Source organism: Electrophorus electricus, chromosome 3 (assembly GCF_041902795.1).
Source record: "Electrophorus electricus isolate QZ-2024a chromosome 3, ASM4190279v1, whole genome shotgun sequence".
Taxonomy (NCBI): Eukaryota; Metazoa; Chordata; class Actinopteri; order Gymnotiformes; family Gymnotidae; genus Electrophorus; species Electrophorus electricus.
This window is the reverse complement of record NC_137499.1, coordinates 24,609,555-24,632,427: the sequence shown is the minus strand read 5'-3', so window position 1 is coordinate 24,632,427 and position 22,873 is coordinate 24,609,555. Positions and strand designations below refer to the sequence as shown.

The 22,873-nt window shown below is 38.3% G+C and overlaps 1 protein-coding gene across 1 annotated transcript in view; it reads right to left on the bottom strand.

Annotated features, from left to right (window-relative positions):
• Window positions 1-22,873, bottom strand: part of LOC113590967 (ras-related protein Rab-26-like) — an 88,485-nt gene that overhangs the window by 16,319 nt on the left and 49,293 nt on the right. The window contains exon 5 of the mRNA XM_035527473.2: window positions 21,241-21,293. Within this exon, the coding sequence (XP_035383366.1) occupies window positions 21,241-21,293 (53 nt within the window). The remainder of the gene's footprint in view (window positions 1-21,240; window positions 21,294-22,873) is intronic.

Genomic DNA, 22,873 nt, shown 5'->3' with positions numbered 1-22,873 from the left:
CCCCCTGCGAGTTCTGAACAGGAGGCAGTGGGGCATAACAGGGTGAGGTGAGTTAGGGAACGTAGCCCTCATTAGTCTAAAAAATAAATTTTCTCCCACTGTGGCTTGCATATGATAAGATCCTGAATTCATGCCGAAGCATGCACACCCTGAGATACGGGAAGCCATTTCATCCAGGTGTGCACTGATGAGGAGCTACTGTCAAGCAATGCTGAAGTCCAGACATCACCTGCATTACCTCTGACTCACCCCTTTGGAACATCTGCGGTGTCTGACACACACCCACAGAGCACCGGCAGTAGCTCTGACACCCCTGGACACCAGCAGTTACTCTGACATGCCGCACTAGAACAACTGCAGTGCTTTTGACATGCACCCCAGAACAACCACAGTGCCTCTGACAAACCTCCCTGTTGTAGCACCTGGAGTAGCTTTGACACATCCCTCTTCACTTTCTTTCCTTTATGTTTTGAAAAGCTTTTTCAGCAGTGAAGAAAACACAGACAATCATATTAAAATCCTTGACAATACCAATCCCAATAACAGCATTAACTAAAACAGCCAATAACAGCATTATCAATACCAATAAAAGCATTATCTAAAACAGCCAAAGTCTTGCAAAAGGGAGAATTGCCTTCAGGCAGCCTCCTGTTTAATCTTATATTATTTTTCAATCTTTTGTTCAACATATGTTCCAGTGAGCAGTGTTGCCACAGAGACTTATTAAAGTAAGACAGGCTCATCTTTAACTAAACTTACACATGGGAGCACCCCAGGAACAGCATGTATAACACAATCAGCCCACAGACCTATCCATACATTAGTTGCATTTGTAATTTTCACAACTTCTAATTGGACCAAGTACAAAAGAGAATATCATTGCCATCTCATTATTCACCTAGGATTAAAAAATGTGTCTGTTACACATTGGACATACTGATATAAACTGGTAATTACATCTGATGGTGAATGTGTTCAGCTGCAGACACAGAAAGGCAGAAATTATAACGCTAAACAAATTCTCAGCATGCCAGATATTAGAAACAGAACCAATTTTCACACCTTGTCAAATGATGTGATAGCACTTGCTTTGGTTGCTACTCTTCAATAGATGATTACACTTACCCACAGGTTTTTAAAAAAATAAAAAAAATAAAGAAATTACTGCTGAAAAGTAGTTCACAATACATAGATTCATAGTGGTTCATCAGTGGTTTGCAGTATTCACAAGGGGTGTTATTATTTGTATGCATCTGTATACAGTGCATATTATATAGTGCAGTGCATGCTATCTGAATATGAACTGTGCATAACAGGCCTTTTGGATAACTAAAGTAAAAATTAATAGAAATAGCAAATTCAAAATTTTATGGTAGTTGTATGGGGAAAAACAAATTATTGTTGGAGGATTTTATTAAGGACCCAGCATTGTGGACCTCAATGCACTACCAGAAGAGGCCAAAAATAGTTTATATATTTATTTTTTATGGAGAGGATAATAGAAATTGTTGAATTATTCACATTTCTCTCTTTGACTGTTAATGCAATCATGGTTTTGGATGCATTTTATTGAAAAAAAAAAGAGAAAAGGATTATACATACTTAATTTGCTTCGAAATGTGTAAGCATCAAAAACCAAACTGGCCATTGTTTTGCTTATAACTACCTAGACACAGACCGAACCCAGCAGAATTACTCACCTTTCACACTATATTTTTAGTCACATCTGGGAAACATATCGACATCCCCATGGGTTTTTCCTTTGTCACTATGAGCTCTATTTTTGTGCAAACAGCACAAGGCTGGGCATGTGTGGGTATGGCAGAAATGTTGTTTGCTGTTTTCATAACCATCACAGATGCACTATTCTGACACAGAACAACACAATTACAAAAAGTTACAATCAAAAGTGGTTGAGTTAGATTGATCACATAATCAGCAGGTGTGGTTAGGAATGTCCAATCAGATTAACTCCTCTCAGTCCTTTTAAAATCTGAGCATAAGCTAGAGACACAGCAGACTGACAATTCCTCCATGGTAGGAAACATGCACGAATGTCAATGCAAATGAAAATTGCAGGCCAGTCAAGTTCTTCCACACCATGTCTTTATGGACCTTGCTTTGTGCACTGGTGCACAGTCATGTTGGAACAGGAAGGGCATCCCCAATCTGTTCTCACAAAGCTGGGAGCTTGAAATTGTCCAAAATCTCTTGGTATGCTGAAGCATTAACAGTCCCTTTGACTGGAACTAAGGGGCTGAGCCCAACTCCTGAAAAACAACCCTACACCATAATCCCCCCTCCACCAATCTTTACACTTGGCACAATGCAATCAGACAAGTACCATACTCCTGGCAACTGCCAAACCCAGACACATCCATCAGATTGCCAGATGGAGAAGCGTGATTCGTCATTCCAGAGAACAAGTCTCCACTACTCTAGAGTCCAGTGGCGGCGTACTGACACTTTGCATGGTGCTTGGTGATGTAAGACTTGGATGCAGCTGCTCGGCCATGGAAAACCCATTCCATGAAGCTCTCTACTCACTGTTCTTGAGCTAATATGAAGGCCACATAAAGTGTGGAGGTCTGTAGTGACTGACTCTGCAGAAAGTTGGTGACCTCTGTGCACTATACGCCTCAGCATCATACATGACCAACCACTTTGTGGCTGAGTTGCTGTCATTCCTAATCGCTTCCACTTTGTGATAATACCACTGACAGTTGACTGGGGAATATTTAGTAGCGAGGAAATTTCACGACTGGACTTGTTGCACAGGTGGTATCCTATCACAGTACCATGCTGGAATTCACTGAACTCCTGAGAGTAACCTATTCTTTCACAAATGTTTGTAGAAGTAGTCTGCATACCTAGGTGCTTGGTTTTATATACCTGTGGCCATGGAAGTGACTGGAACACCTGAATTCAATGATTTGGATGGGTGAGCGAATACTTTTGGGAATATAGTGTAAGTCACTTTGTATAAAAGTGTCAGCTAAATGCCATAAATATACACCAATTAAGTGGTTGTCACATCATTTAATCAGAGGTGTTAAAGACATTACTATTGTTATATCCGATAGTCCCTTTAACATTTATCATGGGCTAAAATGCATGGAAGACATGGAAGACAGTGTTGCTAATTAATTCAGCAAAAAGAAAACCCAGTGTTTGGAGCTTAACAGCCTACTGGGGTGCACTGGGTTTTGATTGAGAGTTCCCGGAGGGGCTGGTGGAATAGGGACAAGAAACTGTGCGGCAGAGAGAATCACGCAGGAGTCCTGGAGTTTTTGGATTTCCAGCAGGATGGAGCGCGGGGGGGGGGGGGGGGGGGGGCGCATTAGATGAACACACATGTCCACACCCTGGAGAGCGGAGTTTGCCCACTGCTAATTAGCCCACAGACATTAGCTAATGCTGTTGATGGCAGGTCATCCCTTCTGTGCAACACGAGGTCTCCACAAGACAAGGAAGGAGAGGACATTAAATGACTAAAGCATAGTTACAACTGCTGTGTGTGTGATTTTTCTATGTACTAAAAACATATTGACCCCACTGAGGTATTTTTTATTTTATGATGGTTTACTCTCTAATGAGCCAGCACTGTGTCTAGTCTGTCTAGTCTTGGGCAGCCTGGTGCTCTATAACATGCAGCTCTGCATCTATTGTACACAGCATGACAAAGAATATACTTACCTTCTGAGGGTTGTATTGTAATGTGTATCTTGAATGGTCCAGCCATCTCAATAATTGACATGGTCCTGCTCAGAACATGCTATCTTCTTGTTTTTGGCATAAGCAACCTCTGTTTTAATGGATCCAGAGAGACTGTATGGATGAGATAATTCACTGAGATAAAGGAGTTATGTGCAGACCCTGAAGCGTTAGCCTCCTTTTCAATTAACTTAAATCAAAGATCCAGATGGTGTGTGTAACTGCTCGCATAACCTACATTTTTTCATCAAAGCTTGCTTAGTTCTGAGCTGGCTCTCAGGTCAGGTAGGAAAGACTATATAATCACTGGATTGTCAGACTAAACTAGAAGAAATTGCCTGACAGCTAACTGCCTCACACAGGTCACCAAGATCAAAGTATGCTGGAATGAGCCTGTGGCAAAGGAGAGAGCTGCCGTGACCTTCACAAACACAGGGAGGACACAAGGTCCCTAAAATGTTCTCTGCATTCCTCCTTGGTCTTTGCACTATAGGGTTTTCCTTTGCATACCAACACCTTCTCCTCCACACAGGCATGCACTTACACCCTCACATAATAGTTCACCCAGTGTCTCCCCATTTGTTATAACTTTGTTGTTGTGGCATTTTGCCTAATAAATGTATATTCTATGTTGAACCCTGCTGTCTGAATCATTATCTTTCAGTTATAACCTGAAGCCAAAACTATTACTGAACTATTTTCTTCAAAATTTAATATAGTTATTAATATTGTCACCAATAGAATTGACTGTAAAAGTTTGACTTGGCTGATAAGACTATAACAAGTAATTGGAACTTTAGAGCTATTACATTTAATATCAATATTGATCTAATGCTGATATCTTAAATTTCCACCATTTCGTAGGTAATTTTATGAGACTTGACTACTTTAAGAAATTTGACCATCACATACATGATTGGTGTCTCCTTTGTGTAACTGTGAGACAGCAACCATGCAATTCAAGGTGTAAATGTATAATAATTGGGCAATATCCATTCTTCCACTAATTGGTGCCAATTTTTTTTTTTTTTTTTTAAAGTAGGCTAAGCACAAATGCAAACACTTGGCTTTGGTGTTTGTTGAGATATAACCAATCACATGAGAAGTTAATACTATTTCATTTACTTGATAATTTTTAATAAATAATGAGCCATTCAGTGAAGCCTCATGTCTAAAACAGCTCTGACGCTCTCGCTAAAAGACACTGAGTGCTTTGATCCTGATAAGCATGACCATATCATTGAGGACTACCTCAGAGAGATACTACATTACTCACCATATAGGACTCCAAAAGCACACCCTTAGGACTAGAAGGCTCTAAAGCACCGTGCCCACTGTGGGGCAAACCTAAACTACAGCTCTCACTATGAGAGAAGGTCAAGAGGTTGGAAGGATGGACAATAACAGTCTAAGGGCGTGACCAACCCCAGTCACAAACTTACAAGAAGGATTGTGACAACCACTACTCCTCCCACAATCCCAAGCAATCACCCAGGGATAACAGCTGAGACATAGGTTCAGACTCCGAGTTCAAGTTGCAAAAATGTCTCAAGAATGTCTGAATGTGACGATGGTCCCCCAGTCACATAACTAGGCCGAGAACTTTCCTCACCATTGTACTGGCTCTATTTGTTGGCTGGGGAAAGGAACTGTCAAACAAGAGAACACCTCCACTGGCTGCAGAGCAGATCATCTCCATTCTGTTTCATCTTCCCCATTTCTGCAAATCCTGGGAGACCTGGTCCAGAAAGGTAGTGCCCAATGCATCTACACCAACCTCGGTGTCAAGGCACTACTTGACACTTGATTGGAAATCAGCCTCGTTTGCACTAACACATTCTCCACTGTGAGGCAGGCTGCACTTTCCATGGGGAATCTCCTCACCATTGAGCCCTGTGACCTTAGCATTACTAGCTATACACAGGACCAGCCAACTGCTGATCCCTGAGCCTGAGCACATGTGGTCAGGGTAAACAATTCCCCCAAGCTTCCCAAGTTGCAAATGAATTTGACGTTGTTGTCCCCCAAACATCTGCTGGCATTCCACTTCGACTGATGATCTTGAAAGGACAAAAGGTTAAACTGTTCACAGGCTTTTTTTCAAAACCATCCTCATATTTCATCAAGTTGAACCTCACTACCTGTGGCACACCCCTTGTTGAGCTGACCAGTCATTCAGGTTAGCTTTTAGTGCAGAATTCAACCAAGTGTACCATTAAGGTACCTGCTCCTAAGACCTCGGGCCACTTAATTGACAGCATATTTCATAACTTTGGACTTTGTATTCCTGTGATCTGCAAGTTGTCAAGGTCACTGGATGGTACTCAAACCCAGGATGATGTCCTCTTTACTCTGCCTACAAAGATGATTTCCATCATTCTAGACAGAGTACTATTAGACATGATGGACTTCAGCAATAAAGATGAGATGCTAGTTCATGCAGTCATAAAGAGCAATCAGACTTGGCCTTCCACTGATAAGATGACTAGCAACGTTCCAGGAGAAGCTTACCCACGATTTGATGATGAGATCCAACAACAGCTCTCAAAAGTGTCACAGACCTCCACACAGTGTACATCCCCACTGACCCAACAACACTCATTCGACAATACAGAATTCCATTCTCCGCTGTAGCCAGCGTTAAAGCCAAAAAAAAGTGGCACCTGACAATTGAATAGACAGCTGAACAAGCAAGTTCCACTTTCTCATTGGCCTATGATTTACTTGGATCAAGAACTCACCAAAGGTCAAGAATGCTTGTTTCCAAGGTGGACCTGTCAAATGGGTTCTGGACCATGAAAGAGGACCTATCTGAACAGTACAAGCAGTTCATTTGGCAATTGACAATTCACATGGATTCAATGTCCCTTTGGATACTCCAACTCTCCAGCAGAGTTTAACATTTTTCTCCACAAAGAAATGAGTGATACAGCCAACTGAGGGAACCTCCTCATGTGGAGCCAAACATGGGAAAGCCACATTGCAGAGATCTGCCATGTCCTCAACCAACTCTCCAAAGCTGATGCAAAGCTCTCACCAAAGGACAGTTACTCTGTACAAAAATCGAGGATGTTAGACACTTAGTCGGAACTGATGGCATCCAACCCCAGTCTGGTAGGATCCAACCAGTAAGAGACGTCACCACCCCAAGCAATGTTTCAGAACTATGCAACATCATTGACATTTGTAACTATTCAAGACAGTTCATTGAGAAATAGGCCAAAATCTCTAGCCGTCTAACAGAACTGCTCCAAAAGGATAAGCCTTTCACCTGGGAAGCACCTCAGGAGACCACTTTCAATGAGCTGAAGCAACATCTCTGTACTGGTCCCTGCAATCTTGGAGGAAATCTTCTCCTAATACTGTCTCAGTGCTGCCCTTTCCCAGAAAGGGATTGTGTATGTGTATGTGACAGGACACCAGGACAGGTGTGTGGTCACATACACAATTAGGTCTCTCAGTGGTGTGGACCTAAGGTTCTTGGACTGTGAAAAAGCATTGCTGGCAACTGTATGGGCTGTGTAGCACTTCCACAGCTATATCGAAGAACAGAAGACAATAATTGACACCTCCACCGGGCCTGTCACCTTCCTGAACAGCCAACAAATTCAAGGGCAGGGTTTCAAACAGTTGCATTGCAACCTGGATGATGGACTTGATATTGTAAAATAAAAATAAAAAAATGTAATTTAGCAATCAATCAATCAAGATGTCAAGGAGGCTAACTCAATCAAGATGTTGATTGAACAAGGAAGGAAATGTTTCTGACATGAAGGGCCTTAGTAATAGATCTGGCAATACCCTTTATGGCTTTACCCTTCATGTCAGAAATATTTCCTTCCTCATTCAATCAACATTTAGCTAGCTAGCTAGCTAAAAAGTTGTGTGACAAGTGTACAGTTGCTGAAGTTGCAGCAATTTTGGAAAGTAGTAACAAAGATAACGGAGCTTTAGAGCCTGAGGGGATTAATTCCTTTGATGAAGAAGAATACATTTTTGTATACACACACAAAATAGTTGGTTCACATAAGTAAAGGTTTTCACATAAAATATGATGCATTTCTGTTTCTTTATGCAGTGCTCTAGGCCAAATGGTAGCTCATTCAGAAGAGAGCTGTGATTATTCTGAACATTTTCATATGAAACGTATGGATATCATGCCATAAGTAGGAACCTTTAAAGTGAATTTAAGAAAATATGCAAAAACAGAAAAATGCTGCTAGACTTCAGAGGTTTAACTCCACTTTTAGTCCATGGTCTTCTTTTAGTCCATGGTTATGTGTAATCATTGTAACAGTGATTAGCTGATTAACAGTAATATTCTCATAATAAATATGGCTCATCTGAGCAATTGAATCCATCTCAGCACTTGAATCCTTAGCTTGCTCAACATTACAGTTACATGACAGCAAAAAACTAGTTTTTTTTATTACCCCAAGTTTGGACTACCGTAATGTCTTTTAACTAAGACCTCTGTCAAAAACATTCTGTTTCTCGGGAAACTCTGTGCACTATACTACAATTTTGAATATCTCTCTATCAATATATGTATATATTAAATCTGTCTACTGCATTCCATTCTGTACAGCTGCCTTTCCTATCAGGTCTGATACCGATGCAAGCTCGACCCTGCAGGAGAGGTCCTACTGTTCTGCGCTTCATCCCACCAGCATGTGCCACTGACCCTGCTGATGAGATGAAGTACTGCAGGTGGAGACTCTGGTGAAGAGCCCATAACCACCTCCCTCTGCTCTCTTGCTAAGCTGTGTTTAGTTGTTTCCTGTGATACCTCTGAGTAGAGATACTGATCAATCACTGATCAATCATTGCATATCCAAACTGGTTAAATAATACCAAATGATTACGTAATGATTATTCAAATAATTACTCAAGTTGTGGGCTAAATATAATTAAATAAATTACATTATTGACCTGTAGTACATTACGTTTCATTTCATTTTGGAACAGTTGAAAATTATTACATTTTCAGTTCTGTTTTTGTCCCTAGTGAAATGTCTGGTTTGATTTTTAAAATTGGTTTGGGGCACAGTTAAAGATGTACAAGTAAATGCTTACCAATTTAAACTATTTTAGATTTCAAACATATTATAATAATGATTAAAAATGATTAACAGGCTAATGTATGATATCGCAAAGAAGATCATTTATGTATGTAGAAGATCAAATATAGAAGATAATTTATAATGATTAATTTATAATCATTATAGTAATTTATGAATGCTGAAAACTAACAATCATTAACAAACTAGTAGGCAATGATTCAGTTGATTTATTAAGGCTCATTATTTAAGTGGTATATAATATGTTCTTATAGAAATGGTTTTATTATTTCGATTACCCGTTTACATATACTCACCTCTAACCACAAGTTAACAGAACTACAGATATAACCACCCTAGGAATGTTGCATGTGTATGATGTGTGGTGTGTATGAATGGCAATAATCAATAAAGTAGCATACAATGTATCTGCTTTCATCTAAAATAATTTGCTGGCTGAAATCTTAGCAGAAGATGTTTATAAATGTGTGGGTGTCTGACTACAAAAGAGTGACAAATATTTATGCATTTTTTCACCACAGTGCACTGATGTCCAGTCAAGTTTCTAAAGGGCCTGTGGTTTGGCAGCCAAAGGAAATGCTGGGTCAGATATACACCTGCGACCTCCAAAGCCTGAAATCTGCCAGATTCAGAAGTATTTAGAAAGCAAGATAGACTTGCAGTGTAGGGCAACGATTATATCATTCACACAGTAGTACTTTACATAAAAATTTTAGATTATGCAAATTACGCATTATAATAGGCAGTGGAATATGGATAATAAACAGGTTGCCAGATTTGCAGATTGTTTTTAGCTTGACACCATTGTGACGTGCTCAATGAGTGGTGGTAGCTCAGTGGTTAAGGTACATGACTAGTAGCCAGAAGTGTGATAATTCAAACCCCATTACTGTTGCCACCGTTGGGCCCCTGAGAAAGGTCCTTAACGCTCAATTTGTACTTGGTCATGACTGTAAGTAGCATTTTATAAAAGCATCAGATAAATGTAAAGTGATCAAGGATATCTAATGTAATATTACTTGACATCATTCATAATTTTAATAATTGTCCATCATTTTAGATTGTTTTAGTTCAAACATAATTTCATTTTCAAGATGGCCTGAGCCAGAACTTCCCATGCCTTCACACTGTGTGTCAACTAGGTGTGATATGTGAGCTCATATAAGTGAGAGAATCCCTTATCTTGAAGGCAGAATAATATTGCTGTGTCAGAAGGAATGAGGATCTCTTCTGCGGCAGCTGTGGATACCATCAGCACGGCCTTGCATTTCCCAAGATGTAGAGGCACAAACCCATTTTCGAGTTAGACCTAAATGTTTGAACTCCTCCATGTCTGCCTGAGCTGGATGAATGGTTGTCTGTGGGGATAAGTGAGCTGGCAGGTGAACTGCTCCATGTCTACCTGAGCTGGATGGATGGCTGCCTGTTCGGAGAAGTGAGCTGGCAGGTGCTGTGGGGATAAGTGCTCAGCTCGCCTCCCTCTAGATCTGCCTCAATCTCCTATTATGGAAAATAGATTCTCTTTTTTAGAAGAACAGGGGCACTGTTCTCTGCCTGAACCTTTCCCTGAGATATAGCCTGCACAGACAGATATGACTCAGTTATCGCACATACTGATACCGCACTCCTGATTTTGTTTTTTTCTCTTTAATTGCGTTAACAATGTAACAGTGCTTCAAACGCTGAATCCTAAAGGGGGAATATTGAGAAAATGTTTCTGTTCTCTACAGACCCCTTCAGCTCCCTTGTAGGCTATTGATGAAATAGGTATTTTTAGCTTTTACATTTATGATATTTTGCTGACACTTTTATCCAAAGCAACTTTCAATTATGACTGAGTACAACTTGAGGAATTGAGGGTTAATCTCTTTTAAGCTCTGTCCCTGCCCCTGTCCCATGCCTAAATGATCCCTCCAAGTCAACATTTAATTTAAACATTTAGAATTGTTTCTAAATTTAAAGGAAATTTAGGAACAACCGCCTCATAAGAATTTGTTTTTTAGTGATCAATTAGTAATTGCTTGTGTTTGAAGCAACATAAAGAAATAATTATAATATATATAATAATAATAATTATATCTTTGAATCATTTTTAAACATATCAGTGAAAAGACCTTCATGACCTCTTTCTATTAGTGATATTCATTACACTTTAAAAATCCATAATGATAAATTAGCTCTTCATAAATTTCTGTAAAACAATTACCCCAGCAGTTAATAAGCCTGCACCTTTAAAAAAAAGTGCAAAACAAAATCACAAACATCCCCAATTGTTCTACTGTTTTGAAATTAAGATTGTTCTGAAATTTGATTTCTGTTTAAGGAATAAAACTGGGACTCTATCTGGAAAACTAGGTAAATAAATAATCGACTCAAATACACATCCTTAATACACAAAGCTACTTTTAATCATAAACTGTTTTAATACCTAAATCCTATACAAAATCTGGACGGTAGAGAATTCAATTACATCATTTCTCTCTCTTCTGACAACTGACAAACGGTTGCCAACTGATCATAAATAGAATCGCTTAGCCTTTAACAAACATTTCACATTCTGATGGTCATTTATTTGATGTTTACACATGATCTCATCTGTGCATTACTTAGTCTGATAATCATTAGCTCTCACTTCATTTTACAGTCTTTCTTGTGAAGCTGCTACATGATCAAGGACAAACTCATTCCCTTCCTTTTACAACTTGGTACCCAATAATATTGACTACATAACACATTTTGAATCTTTCAGTTTTAACAGATACAGTTTCTATCTGAAGTCTGGACAGTGACTCACGAAATCCTGCTTCCCCAAGGAAGGGAAGCAGCTTCTCTCACAAGTTACAGGCCTATCCTTAATTATTCATGTTTAGTAAAGATGTTGAATGCGTGTTTTAGTGCAAGTCCTCTCTCATATTCCTAATTACTCAAGGCTGTGCATTGCTAACCCTGGTTCAAATTCTGTAGTCTGTAAGTGAATGCTTTAATGGCTTAATGGCACAGTGGCTGCGAAGTGCGTAGGTTTGGTCTCCACCCCCATCCCTGCCTCTGCCTCTGCATATACTGCAAAATGTGTAATGCAAGCCATTACATTTTTGGCAGTTTTACATATTGAGTGAATGGGATCCTAAACAAACTGATTCTGATCTAAAATAAAAAACAAACAACTCATGGCAAAACTCATGGTGGCATGATAATATCTTGACATGCACAAAATATGTTGGCATGGACAAAATTATGTGTGCTGTGCATTGCAGGCAGTTGAGGAAATCTGAAAGACTACATTTTTGCCAATGCGGAGTGTGAACTGACAGCCCTTACTATAAAATGGACATTTTGTATCCTATGCGGCTAATGCAACATTTTTAAATCCATGTTTATGAGCTTAATTCTTGAGTAAGTCAAGTTACAAACTGGTGTGGTTTCTTTCCTGCAGAAAATCTTAGATATTTGCACTATATGGCTATGAAGTAGTTAAGAAAAACTACATTCACCATAACATAGGTCATGGTCAACTATACACTTCTGTTCTGTGTCACTAAGCTAATGCTACTGTATAGGCAGCATTATGATAACTCTACATACAAGACTAGAATAATACATAAATGCCATATGCACAGGCATGCAAATGTATTGCCAACTGTTTAATTAATATAGTGCTGTTTTAAAAACTTGCACTTGCAGCCCCCTAGTGGCAGAGATACAGATATCCTTGGTTAGTTCCCTGTTTCAAAAATATATCCATAATTGGCATAGGCAAAGTGCAATTGCATTCAGAACTTTCCTTTTCTGGAAGGAAGTGTCTTGTCTATCACTATGAAAACAAGCAAAATACTGCTACAGGCAACTGATGACATGGGCTAACAGTTTCTGAGCAAGCTCACATTCAGAATGAAACCTAGAGCTTGTTCTTCATACTGAACACATTTCTTAAGTTTAGCTAAAAATAAAGTTCAAGTGAACTGGAAAATATGTTCCTAAGAACATGCTTGTTCGCATACAATGATAGGTTGTGACAAATAAAAAAAAAATCTATGAGTTCTTGGCTTTGGCAGAAAAGTCATGTAGAGCTGCCAGATCCAGAGCCGGCAACACAGTTAACATCAGCTAGTGTGATGTTAAGCTAGCTAGCCCATTTCTTGTTATTAACATTTATTAGAAAAGATTGTCACTAGCTGTAGGGAAAGGGTTCTGGGCTTTGTTTTCAGTGCCAAAACATACAAACACATTTAGGCTGGTCAATAATTTTATCTTTGAGCATCAATATGTTGAATGCCCAGGGCTTTCAGACAGGGCCATTGTCCCTCTGAGCTAAAAGGCTGAAAAGTGGTCTATTCTTCAGGTTTCCTGTAAAATATCTACTCTCAAGCAATTGCATCCAATAGGGCACCACAAACACACTGCGCTAATACCTGGTTTGTCTCTGCCATTATAGGTAATGTATTCACACAAAGAATATCAGGCTCCTTGGAACACTCATTAAGATGGGTCAAGGGCAGCCATGAAGACCAAATATGACCTTTACAAATGAGTTTCTTGAGGTAAAGAAACTATCTTAGACATAAATGTTTTGCCTGCCAGAGGCTCGGACTTGTGAAGCCAGAGACAATGAAAAATAAAGATAAACTGGCAGCAATCTCTGACAAGTACAAATAATGTATACATATTAAATCATGTCATATTTCTTTGGAGCAGAAATAGCACTTAAGATATTAAATTAGATTTTTTTTTTCTTTTCATGATGGCTTAAAAATCCTTTGAGTTATAGTGCCTATCAAATTTTAATTGTGGATTAAAACGCTTGCTAAATAGGAATGTAATAAAGATAAGGTTGCTATGGTTCTCAGGGTCTTCATCTGTCCAATGCTGAACTCAAGTTCCTCAAGATATTTCTAACTTGTTTTTGATGCTAAAATGAGACCTTAAAGGAAATGGCATTAAAGACACCACAAGTTACACTGTGTTCTGCTTAAATTTGCAGAAGATACAATTTAGTGATCTTATTTGATATTCTGACTCTGCCAAACCAATTTTGTTTGGTAAATAAGGTTTCAAGCCTTTCTTCTGGTGCCTATACTGCTAGCTAATTTTCAGGGCTTTATCAGATGAACTAAATTTTTTGTAGAAAAAAAAAAGAACAGGTTTTCAAAGAAAACCATTTTAGTCAAGACTTTTATAAAATGATATCTTGATACATAACTGTGTACAATTTGCATTAATTAATAAAGTGACACTAATAATTTTACCTGTATCAAACAGATTTACAAAAGAGCACTTAAGCAAGTCTGTCCATAGTCCAGTAAAAATGACTTCTGAAATGACTTTTCCATTCAAAACAAAAACCAGCAAATATTAAACATTTTTTTGTCCTGACTGTCCTGTTATTTTAAAAAGTATTGATTATTTTCACACTATTTGGTTTGGTTTTGGATAATTCATAAAGGCAGTGGGGATGTAGTTGAGCATCGTCTGTGGGGCAGAAGGTTCCTCAGGTTGATTCAGTGGGTAATTAATACTGGGTGCACCTGTTCCATGTTCAGGGTAGCCTATTTAAATAGTCTCTTTCCCCTATAAGAGAAAGACCATGGACATAGACCAACTCTGCCAACTCTGAGTGACGAGCACTGTTGCAGTCACTAAGCAAGCATTCTATATCAGGAAATGGTATATTTTTGCTTATGTTGCTTGCCATGTTCTGTTTTTTTCTTTATTTTCATCACTAATAAAAACACAGCTTGCACCCTGCTGACCCTCCTTTTGCAAAGACATTACCATATTCATCCTAAACTGTCAGCTAAGCCATATGAATAACGATTACACTGATTACAATGAGTTATTGCACACATTATACAAACAACAAAATCCTGTGGGGGAGGAAGGCTCCATTGATTTTTACATTTAAAATGCATGACCTTCCACTGAAGTGCAGACTTGGCTGTACTTAAGACGGCTGTCTTAAAAAATGTATGTAATCCATAGCATCAGAACCAAATCTGCAACAAGCACATAGCATTAGGCTCTCATATCATTTGAAAAACAAGGAAAAAAGACATTACACACTAATGTCTAAAACACAGCAGATAATTGGTTAAATTGGAAATTAGATGTGTGACAGTTTCAGTTATAGTATCAACTCCAGTTCTACACAAAATGTAAGTCTCATTTGGTGACATTCACCTGTATGGATTTTTACACTGGGATTTTTACAGTGTAGTGTAGATGTATACTGTGATGTCAAAATGCAGCCTAAGTGACAAATCAGCATATAGGTATTTACATAAAAGTCTGACACTACAGTTGGTCCATATGTCCTTAGGTATAAATGGCCAATATACCATGTTCAACAGGCACAGCAGAGTCTTGAAGCTATCAGGGTACCCACTTAACAGTCTGCTGTGTTTATGAGCCATTTGTTTTTGCATTGTAAATTTTTCTGTCCATTACTTGATAAGCAGAAAATAAGTGTGCATCTTGTGCAGTAGTGAATCTGGCCCAGTTCTCTATGTTAGTTTGGTATCATGGCCTTTGGTATCATGGATAGTTTGCCTGTTACAATGTTTACCATGCCAATTTACTCTTCCTGACCTCACACCTGTAACCACCTTGGCAGAGAATCATATGCCATATCTTTGACCCTCCTGTCCTGAAGGGTAATATAGCTCTCCACAAGAAGTTTGATGGAACCCCGTTACAGTGTCTTCCTACAAGGTCTTCCTACTCCTGTATTCCCTATATTTCATACATAATTATTCTGCTCCAACTATGGATACATGGAAAATAACCACTGTCACTTCACTACTAACTGGGTGTGTGTGGACCAGGCTACAGCAATATGGGAAAGAGAAAGACCAGAGTCATATGAGTAATTCTCCTCTACACTGAGGGTGGTGTTCAACCATGCCATGTTAATACAAAGCTCTCACCCAGAACTGTATTATGGTATTAAGTGGATGTAATAAGACAGCTCTTATTACAGTGTCCAGGCAGAATTTGATCAAATTTACAGCGATGCATTTGTATAACCTGCCATTCGAGACACAATAAACCCTGGATTTCACTCTATGCTCCTAATCCATCTGATTCTAACCCTGAACCTAGGTCATGCCCATTTAACCCCTCAAAAGTGGAATCATCAGAGAACACTCATTTGCCAGTGCAATAAACCACTTTTTATTCATCAAAAGATATCGACAAACCAGGGGCAAGGAGTTATAATAAAAAACGTAATTTATAGAACACTTTTCATATATCAAGCATCTCAAAGTGATTTAGAGTTGAAAGATATAAATAATAAAAAGCACAACAAAAATAAATGACAACTAATTCAAACAAGATATATTTTCAAATGATTATTAAACATATAATCTGATCTTAAAGGCAAAAAGGGAAAAAAAGAAGAATAAAAGGTGCTCAAAAGAATAACAATTAAAAATTGACAAGGAATAAGAAAATGATAACAAAACAACACTGCCGGGAAGGCAAATGAAACTGAAGCAGGGCATGTTTAACTAGCGCAGCCCAGGGATCAAACAAGGCTCCACACCATTCAAGGATCTCAGCCCTAACCACCCCACTACAGAAAAGGTGCATGGGGCAGAGAGAAGAACAACTGGTAGACACACAAACAACTGAAAGAGTAACTCTGCCCTGGAAAAACAACTGCAGACACACATGAAGGAAGACTCTCTGAAAGACCAGGTAAGAAAGTCAACAGAGAACCGCTGTCCAAGAAACCACCAGTTACTGGCAAGTTTAGCACATGTGTTACAAAGAGTGGCCTTTGTAAAGCTGTTATATAGGGTAAGCGCTGATTATGTCCTGGCTCATGGCCTCCCTGTGGTGTTTTTTATTTATTTATTTTTAAAAATAATTATTATCTTAAAAATATGTGCTGTCCTTGACTACCTAATTGTAAGAGGTAATGAGTTCCAATGTTTAAGAGCATAAAACAAAAGGAGCCCTCTCCACTATTTCTGTAGTTTACACAGGGCATTTGGAAAAGACCAGAATCTGCAGATCTATGTTTATGAGCAAACTGGAACAAAGTGGTAGACATTCAGTGAGGTACACATGTGCTAGGCCATTGAGGGCTTTAAAAAAAGAAAATAACTTTAAAGTCCATCTTAGAGCATACTAGCAACCAGTGCAAACTTTTCAAAATAGGAATGATATGAGCTCTCTTTTTTTTGTTAGAATTCATGCTGCTATGTTTTTTACAACTTGTATGGAATATTTTTTTTAGGAAGCTAAGTAAAAAGAATGTTGCAGTAATCATTTCTACTTGGGACAAATGCATGGAAAGGTTTCTCTGTAATAATCTGTGGCAGAAATGACTAACAGTACTCCACAAATAACAGAAAACAACCTTATTGGCATTATTTAAATTAGGGACAAAAAACAAAGTTTAAAATAAAAAATGGCACCTAGGTATTGTACTTCAGTTTTAATATATAACACCAAGACTCATTGCCAAGAATCAGGATTACAGTTTTGTCCTGATTTAGAGATGTCTGAAACAATTTGTTAGTCAACAGTGTTGACTTTCAAGGGAAATAAATGTACTGTCATCAATATAGCAATAAAAGTTTACCTTGTGTTTCTTAATGACATTGCATAGGCCCTATAATGGAACCTTGTAGAACTCCAAAGGGAAGATTAAAATTTTTTGGATGAATGATTTGTCAGCACAATAAAGTGCTTTCTATTCATCATATAAGATTTATGTCACTCTAAAACAGTCCCTGACATGTCAACCCAATTTTCTACTTGATGGATTGGGATCTCATGATTAACTGTGTCAAATGTTGGACTTGTTCAAATAGGGCCAAAATAGATGGTTTGCGTAAGTAAGTAATAGTAAGTCTCAGGTCATGCCATTTCCATTTCCATACTATGATTGGAGCAAAATACTGACTGAAATTTTTACAGTAGGTTATTAGACACCACATATGTATTTATAAAACTATTTTCTCCAGAACTTTACTTAAAAATGCAAGTGAATAATTTAAACTCCTCAGCTGTTACCACTTCGAGCTCAGCTCAATGAATGCTCATCAAGTGATACTACATATACTAGATGGAACAATCTTGAATAAGTGCTTAATTAATAAGGGCTTATTTCATGGATTCCCAGAACATCGATGACTAATTTGTCCTGTTGAACTAGTGACCTATTTATTAGAATGATTATTAATGGCAAGCAAACAAACAATAAATAAATAAATGTATTTAGGCCTAATAGATTAATTAATAGTAATAATTCACTCAGTATCTGTACACACTGACAGAGGGACCTTCAGCACTGTCTTCAAAGGCCCCTCTATAACGTGCCATCATTGATACATGAACCTTCATTTTCCCTACTGTCTTCCTTTACTTTAAGCTTTCTTCCCATACAAATTTCTATTTACCATAAGGTCTTCTCATCAAGAGCCCTCGTTGATTTGGAATCAGCATGGAACTTTATAGATGAGAGTCCTGCTAGGCAGTTAGAGATTCCCTATTTTGTATATTAATTGCAAATCTTGACTAGAAGAATCTGGAATCCCTAAGAACTTCTTGGCCCCTCAACTGCTTCTTTTCCTGGTTTGTATTTCATGTCTCATACCACCCACAGTCTGTTGACAACAGGAGATTATGAGGTGGACATACATTCCCAGGAGAAGAAGATCCTTTCCAGTACTGTTTTGCAGCACCTATTGTATTGGACATGAAGCTCTACAACAAGCTCAGGAAACAAAACTACAAACCCTTGAGAGTGCACCTTTCCTCATGCTTTCATCTCTCTAATAGCAGGTGCTACTCATAATGAGACCCTCACACCGCTTTTGACAAGCATCCCAGTTCACCATATAATTTTAGGGCTCCTGCGGCAATGCGGGCTTGACCCAACAACTTCCTGGACTGCTCAGTAAATAATTGCCTGGTAGCCTCAGTGTCAGAAATCCTGCCTAATGTTTCATTGTTTATCCATCCTGTTGAAAAGTCCCCCTGATTCCTCAATGAATGCTAAGCCCCATTTGACATCAGTTTTATGAAGTATTTAGCAGAGCAAACACTACAGCACCTGTACCATTTTACTACATGTGGATGCAATACCCTCTTGCAAAACAATGTATCCACTTTAATCTGACATCTATCTCTTTCCTTTTAGTTCTGTAGCTACAATTCTGACCTCTCTTCTCCTCGGAAAATGCTGGAGGCTTATTTGGACTAAAGAGCCATAACAAGCCTTTCTGTCAGTGAAGTTCCCATACTTCCATCCTAAAGCATCCTCACCAGCCTTGACTGAAGGTTGATGCTTTGAAAGCTAGAGTAGGTGCTGTCCTGCCTCAGTGACAGGGAGATCCACTGAAATTATACCTATGTGTATACTTCTGCAAGAACTGATCCCCTGCTTACAAGAATTATGATACCAGGAATCATGAGCTGCTGGCTGTCAAACTGCTCCTGAAGGAGTGGAGACACTGGATTAAAGGAGTGGTCGAGACCTTTCTGGATCGTAATCCTTGGAAGAATCCAGAATCCCTAAGAACTTCTTGGTGCCTCAACTGCATCTTTTCCTGGTTTGTATTTCATGTCTCATACCACCCACAGTCTGTTGAACAGGAGATTTTGAGGTAGACATATATTCCCAGGAGGAGGTGATTCTTCCAGTAGGTATCCTTGCAACACCTATTTTACTAGAGATAGATGAAACTCTACAACAAGCTCAGGAAACAAAGTTATTAACTTTTGATTGTGAACCTTTTCTCACCTTTGTTTCACAGACCTGGAGTAACTACCTCCTTGTGCTGGCCCATACAACGCATTGGCAAAGGATATCCCGGATTTTGAGCTCATCTGGGAATTCCATAAGTGTCTCCCTGACCAGCACACACTGTGTTGACCAGCCTGAATTTGACTATTAAATTCTGCCCATCACTTGACCAGTTTCTGAGTCTTGACCTAGATTTTGCTTACTCCCTGTAATAAATCTGTTCTGCATTTGATCCAGTCTCTTCCCACTTACTGAGACAATATGAAACACTTTGTTTTATTTCTTCAACATTCATTCAGACCACCAGAGGGCCTCATCCTCTGAGTGCTGACTGTCTCTATGGTCATCATGTTCATCTGCACCTGTTCCCCAATAAACCTTATAAATACTCTCTTAGTTTCACTGAATCCCCACAAAGTGTTGCCAGTTCCTATTGTCTGCATGTCAAGTCTTTTCCCTTTCGCGGCCTTCATACATTCAGTAAAGCCTGCATATGTATTTGAACAGCCTGTTTGAGTCCTTTCTTTCACACTCCCCTGTGATGTTTAATCAGGACGTTCTTATCCATTCTTCACTGTAGTGAAGTTATCTAGCTGAAAATTGTAGTCTCTGTACTGACTGACTCTCTAGAATAGTGAGAGAAAGATGATATGCATATTACTTTGTGGACACTGTTACAATAGACATACCTTATACACTACTACAAATTATATCAGTGTTCATGGTCATCATTTACTAATCTATTGATTTGCTGTAGAAACATCTGACTGATGTTTCAGTTTTTATCTTGAGTTTTATAAATTCATGTCAACTTGTCATTGAGAAATTGATTAGACTTGTTACTCATTTAACTCCAGTTATCTTTTTAAAATTATGTTATGTTTTCAATTAAAATGAATTTCAGAAAACACCGGAATTACAGAAAGCAGTCCCTTATACTTCAGGTAAATTTAATCTGTAGCCAAACTTATACTATAAATTCAAATAAATTGAATTTTCAACAAGAACCACAGCAGATCTGATATGGTGGTACTAGCATAGTCTTTTCCCTGCATATTCAAATTTAAACACATGTGCTTATTGACGGAAAATTCTAATTACCAGACAATATCATATTAGGACTGAATACAGTAGCAGTAAAAGAAATAAAAAGATTTTAAACTCTTGTTCAGGGTTGCCAATTTCTTTGAAATGTTTAGCAAAGGGATAAGGTAAAAGCCTGGTCCACTCCCATTCACCATTCCCTTTTTAAAATGTTTTAATCAAACAAGGTGTGTACGTGTGTGCTCCGTTTCATTTTTAGCTCTTTTTTCACCTGTAAAGAGGTATGTTGGTGTTCCTCATGTTCCTCAAGAATGCTTCCCCATTCATCCCCACAACAGAGACACATAGCTGGATAGAACAGATCTATGACCGTACCCTGAGGCCCAGAGTTAAACTAACAAAATGAATACTCTATCCCTCTCATTAAGGGACAGAAATATTAAATACATTTGCTCTGACTCTGTCCAACTAAAAAAAAACCAGAACTTCTCTATCAGTGCAAATTATAGACATATATAGTTATTAGCTATAGCTATTTCCATATCCTTTCTTCTGGAGTACATATATTATAAAAGAGTTAATGATGGGCTGTTTTTCTAGCTATTACCAGATGAAATGAAAGCAAGCAAGCAATAATGCTCTTACCCGAGTGTTATCAAAAGATGCTTTGTTGGTGACATCATAGAGTAACAGCAGAGCTGGGAAAATGAAGGCAAAGTATGCAAGAGAGATGGAGCAGAACAGAGAGAGAGAGAGAGAGAGAGAGAGAGAGAGAGAGAGAGAGAGAGAGAGAGAGAGAGAGAGAGAGAGAGAGTAAAATTAGAGTGCAGCCACTTTTGGAATGACCTGAAATATCTTCAAAATTTAGTTTCTGAAGTTGAACAGGCAGTTGAAATGCCACTATAGTATTAACTACTAAACAATAATTATACATTTTTGAATTGGTTTCCTATATCTAATGGGGGGGGGGGGATTGTTTAATTCAAAATGTACACTTTGGCAATTAGCACACAGGACAGCAAAGCCTCCATAAAGCCTCCATAAAAACCAAAAAAGTAACTCCTGACAAAATATATGTAGACTTTATCAGTCAAGAGTCAAGAACAGCCTGATCTTCCACACATATACACAGAATAAGATGTGTGTGTCCCCACACACACTGTCAAAAAACTGTCCTTAGAAATAAGACAAGCACTACAGATATCATGATGTGGATGATCTAAACAGCCTCCATACAGAGATTAACAATTTCCAGACCTAGGGATATGTGCTACAGTGTGGAGATTTCAATGCATGAACAGGAACTAACCCTGACTACATAGACCCACAGGGCACCAACCATGTGTTTGGTCAAAGCCCTCTGTATTTCTCACCAATCCAGCAAAACAGAAACAACCTTGACAGTGCCATAAACACAAGTGGAAACGGAGCTAGGGCATCTCTGTTGATCCTCAGGCTTGTACAGGATCAGAGGTGATTATGTAGGGAGGTTCACATATTGTTCAGCTCTTGGAGCTAGTGTAGTTGACTATGCAATCACTGACATGGACCCAACTTCCTTCAGTGCATTCACAATCAAGCAGTAAACTATCTATCTGACCAAATCCGTAAAACTATCAGATCAAATCCGGCTAAATTAATGTCTACCTCAAACAGGCCAAAGACACAACTGGAGTCTAGTGAAATGTATATGGTCCACGGGACCTATAGATAAGCTCCAGATAGTGCTGATACATTCATGTGTTAAATTTAGTTGATCTTATTAATAAAATGACTGAATTTATTATCACTAATTTCAAAACTGACAAGTTTATGTAAATCTTGCTGTTAAAGAAATCAGCAGAAAATATGACTATTATCCAAAAATGCTACAGAAAGCAGAAAAAACAAATAATATAAAGAAAATATAGACATTGTAAATCTGCAAATATATTATTTAATTTGAAGTCCATCATTAAGATGATCTGTGAAAACATAAAACACAATAAGGAATTTGTGAAAGTAAAAAAAAAAATTATACAAACAAGATCCTGCAGGAAATGGAAAATGATGTTTAATGCTTATGAAACAAAATCAGTTTGCTTATCAAGCATCAAACAACAAAACCTACCTTTGCAAAATGTTGAAATCCAGAATTGTTTTTTTTAACCTTTGCCAAAGCATATTCAAAAAAGACCTAAATTAATATTAATATTAATTGGGTCAAAGAAAAAAAAACTGCAAATACTTGAATACTTTAATAAGGAGCTTGTAGCCCTGATAGCATCACATATGAGAT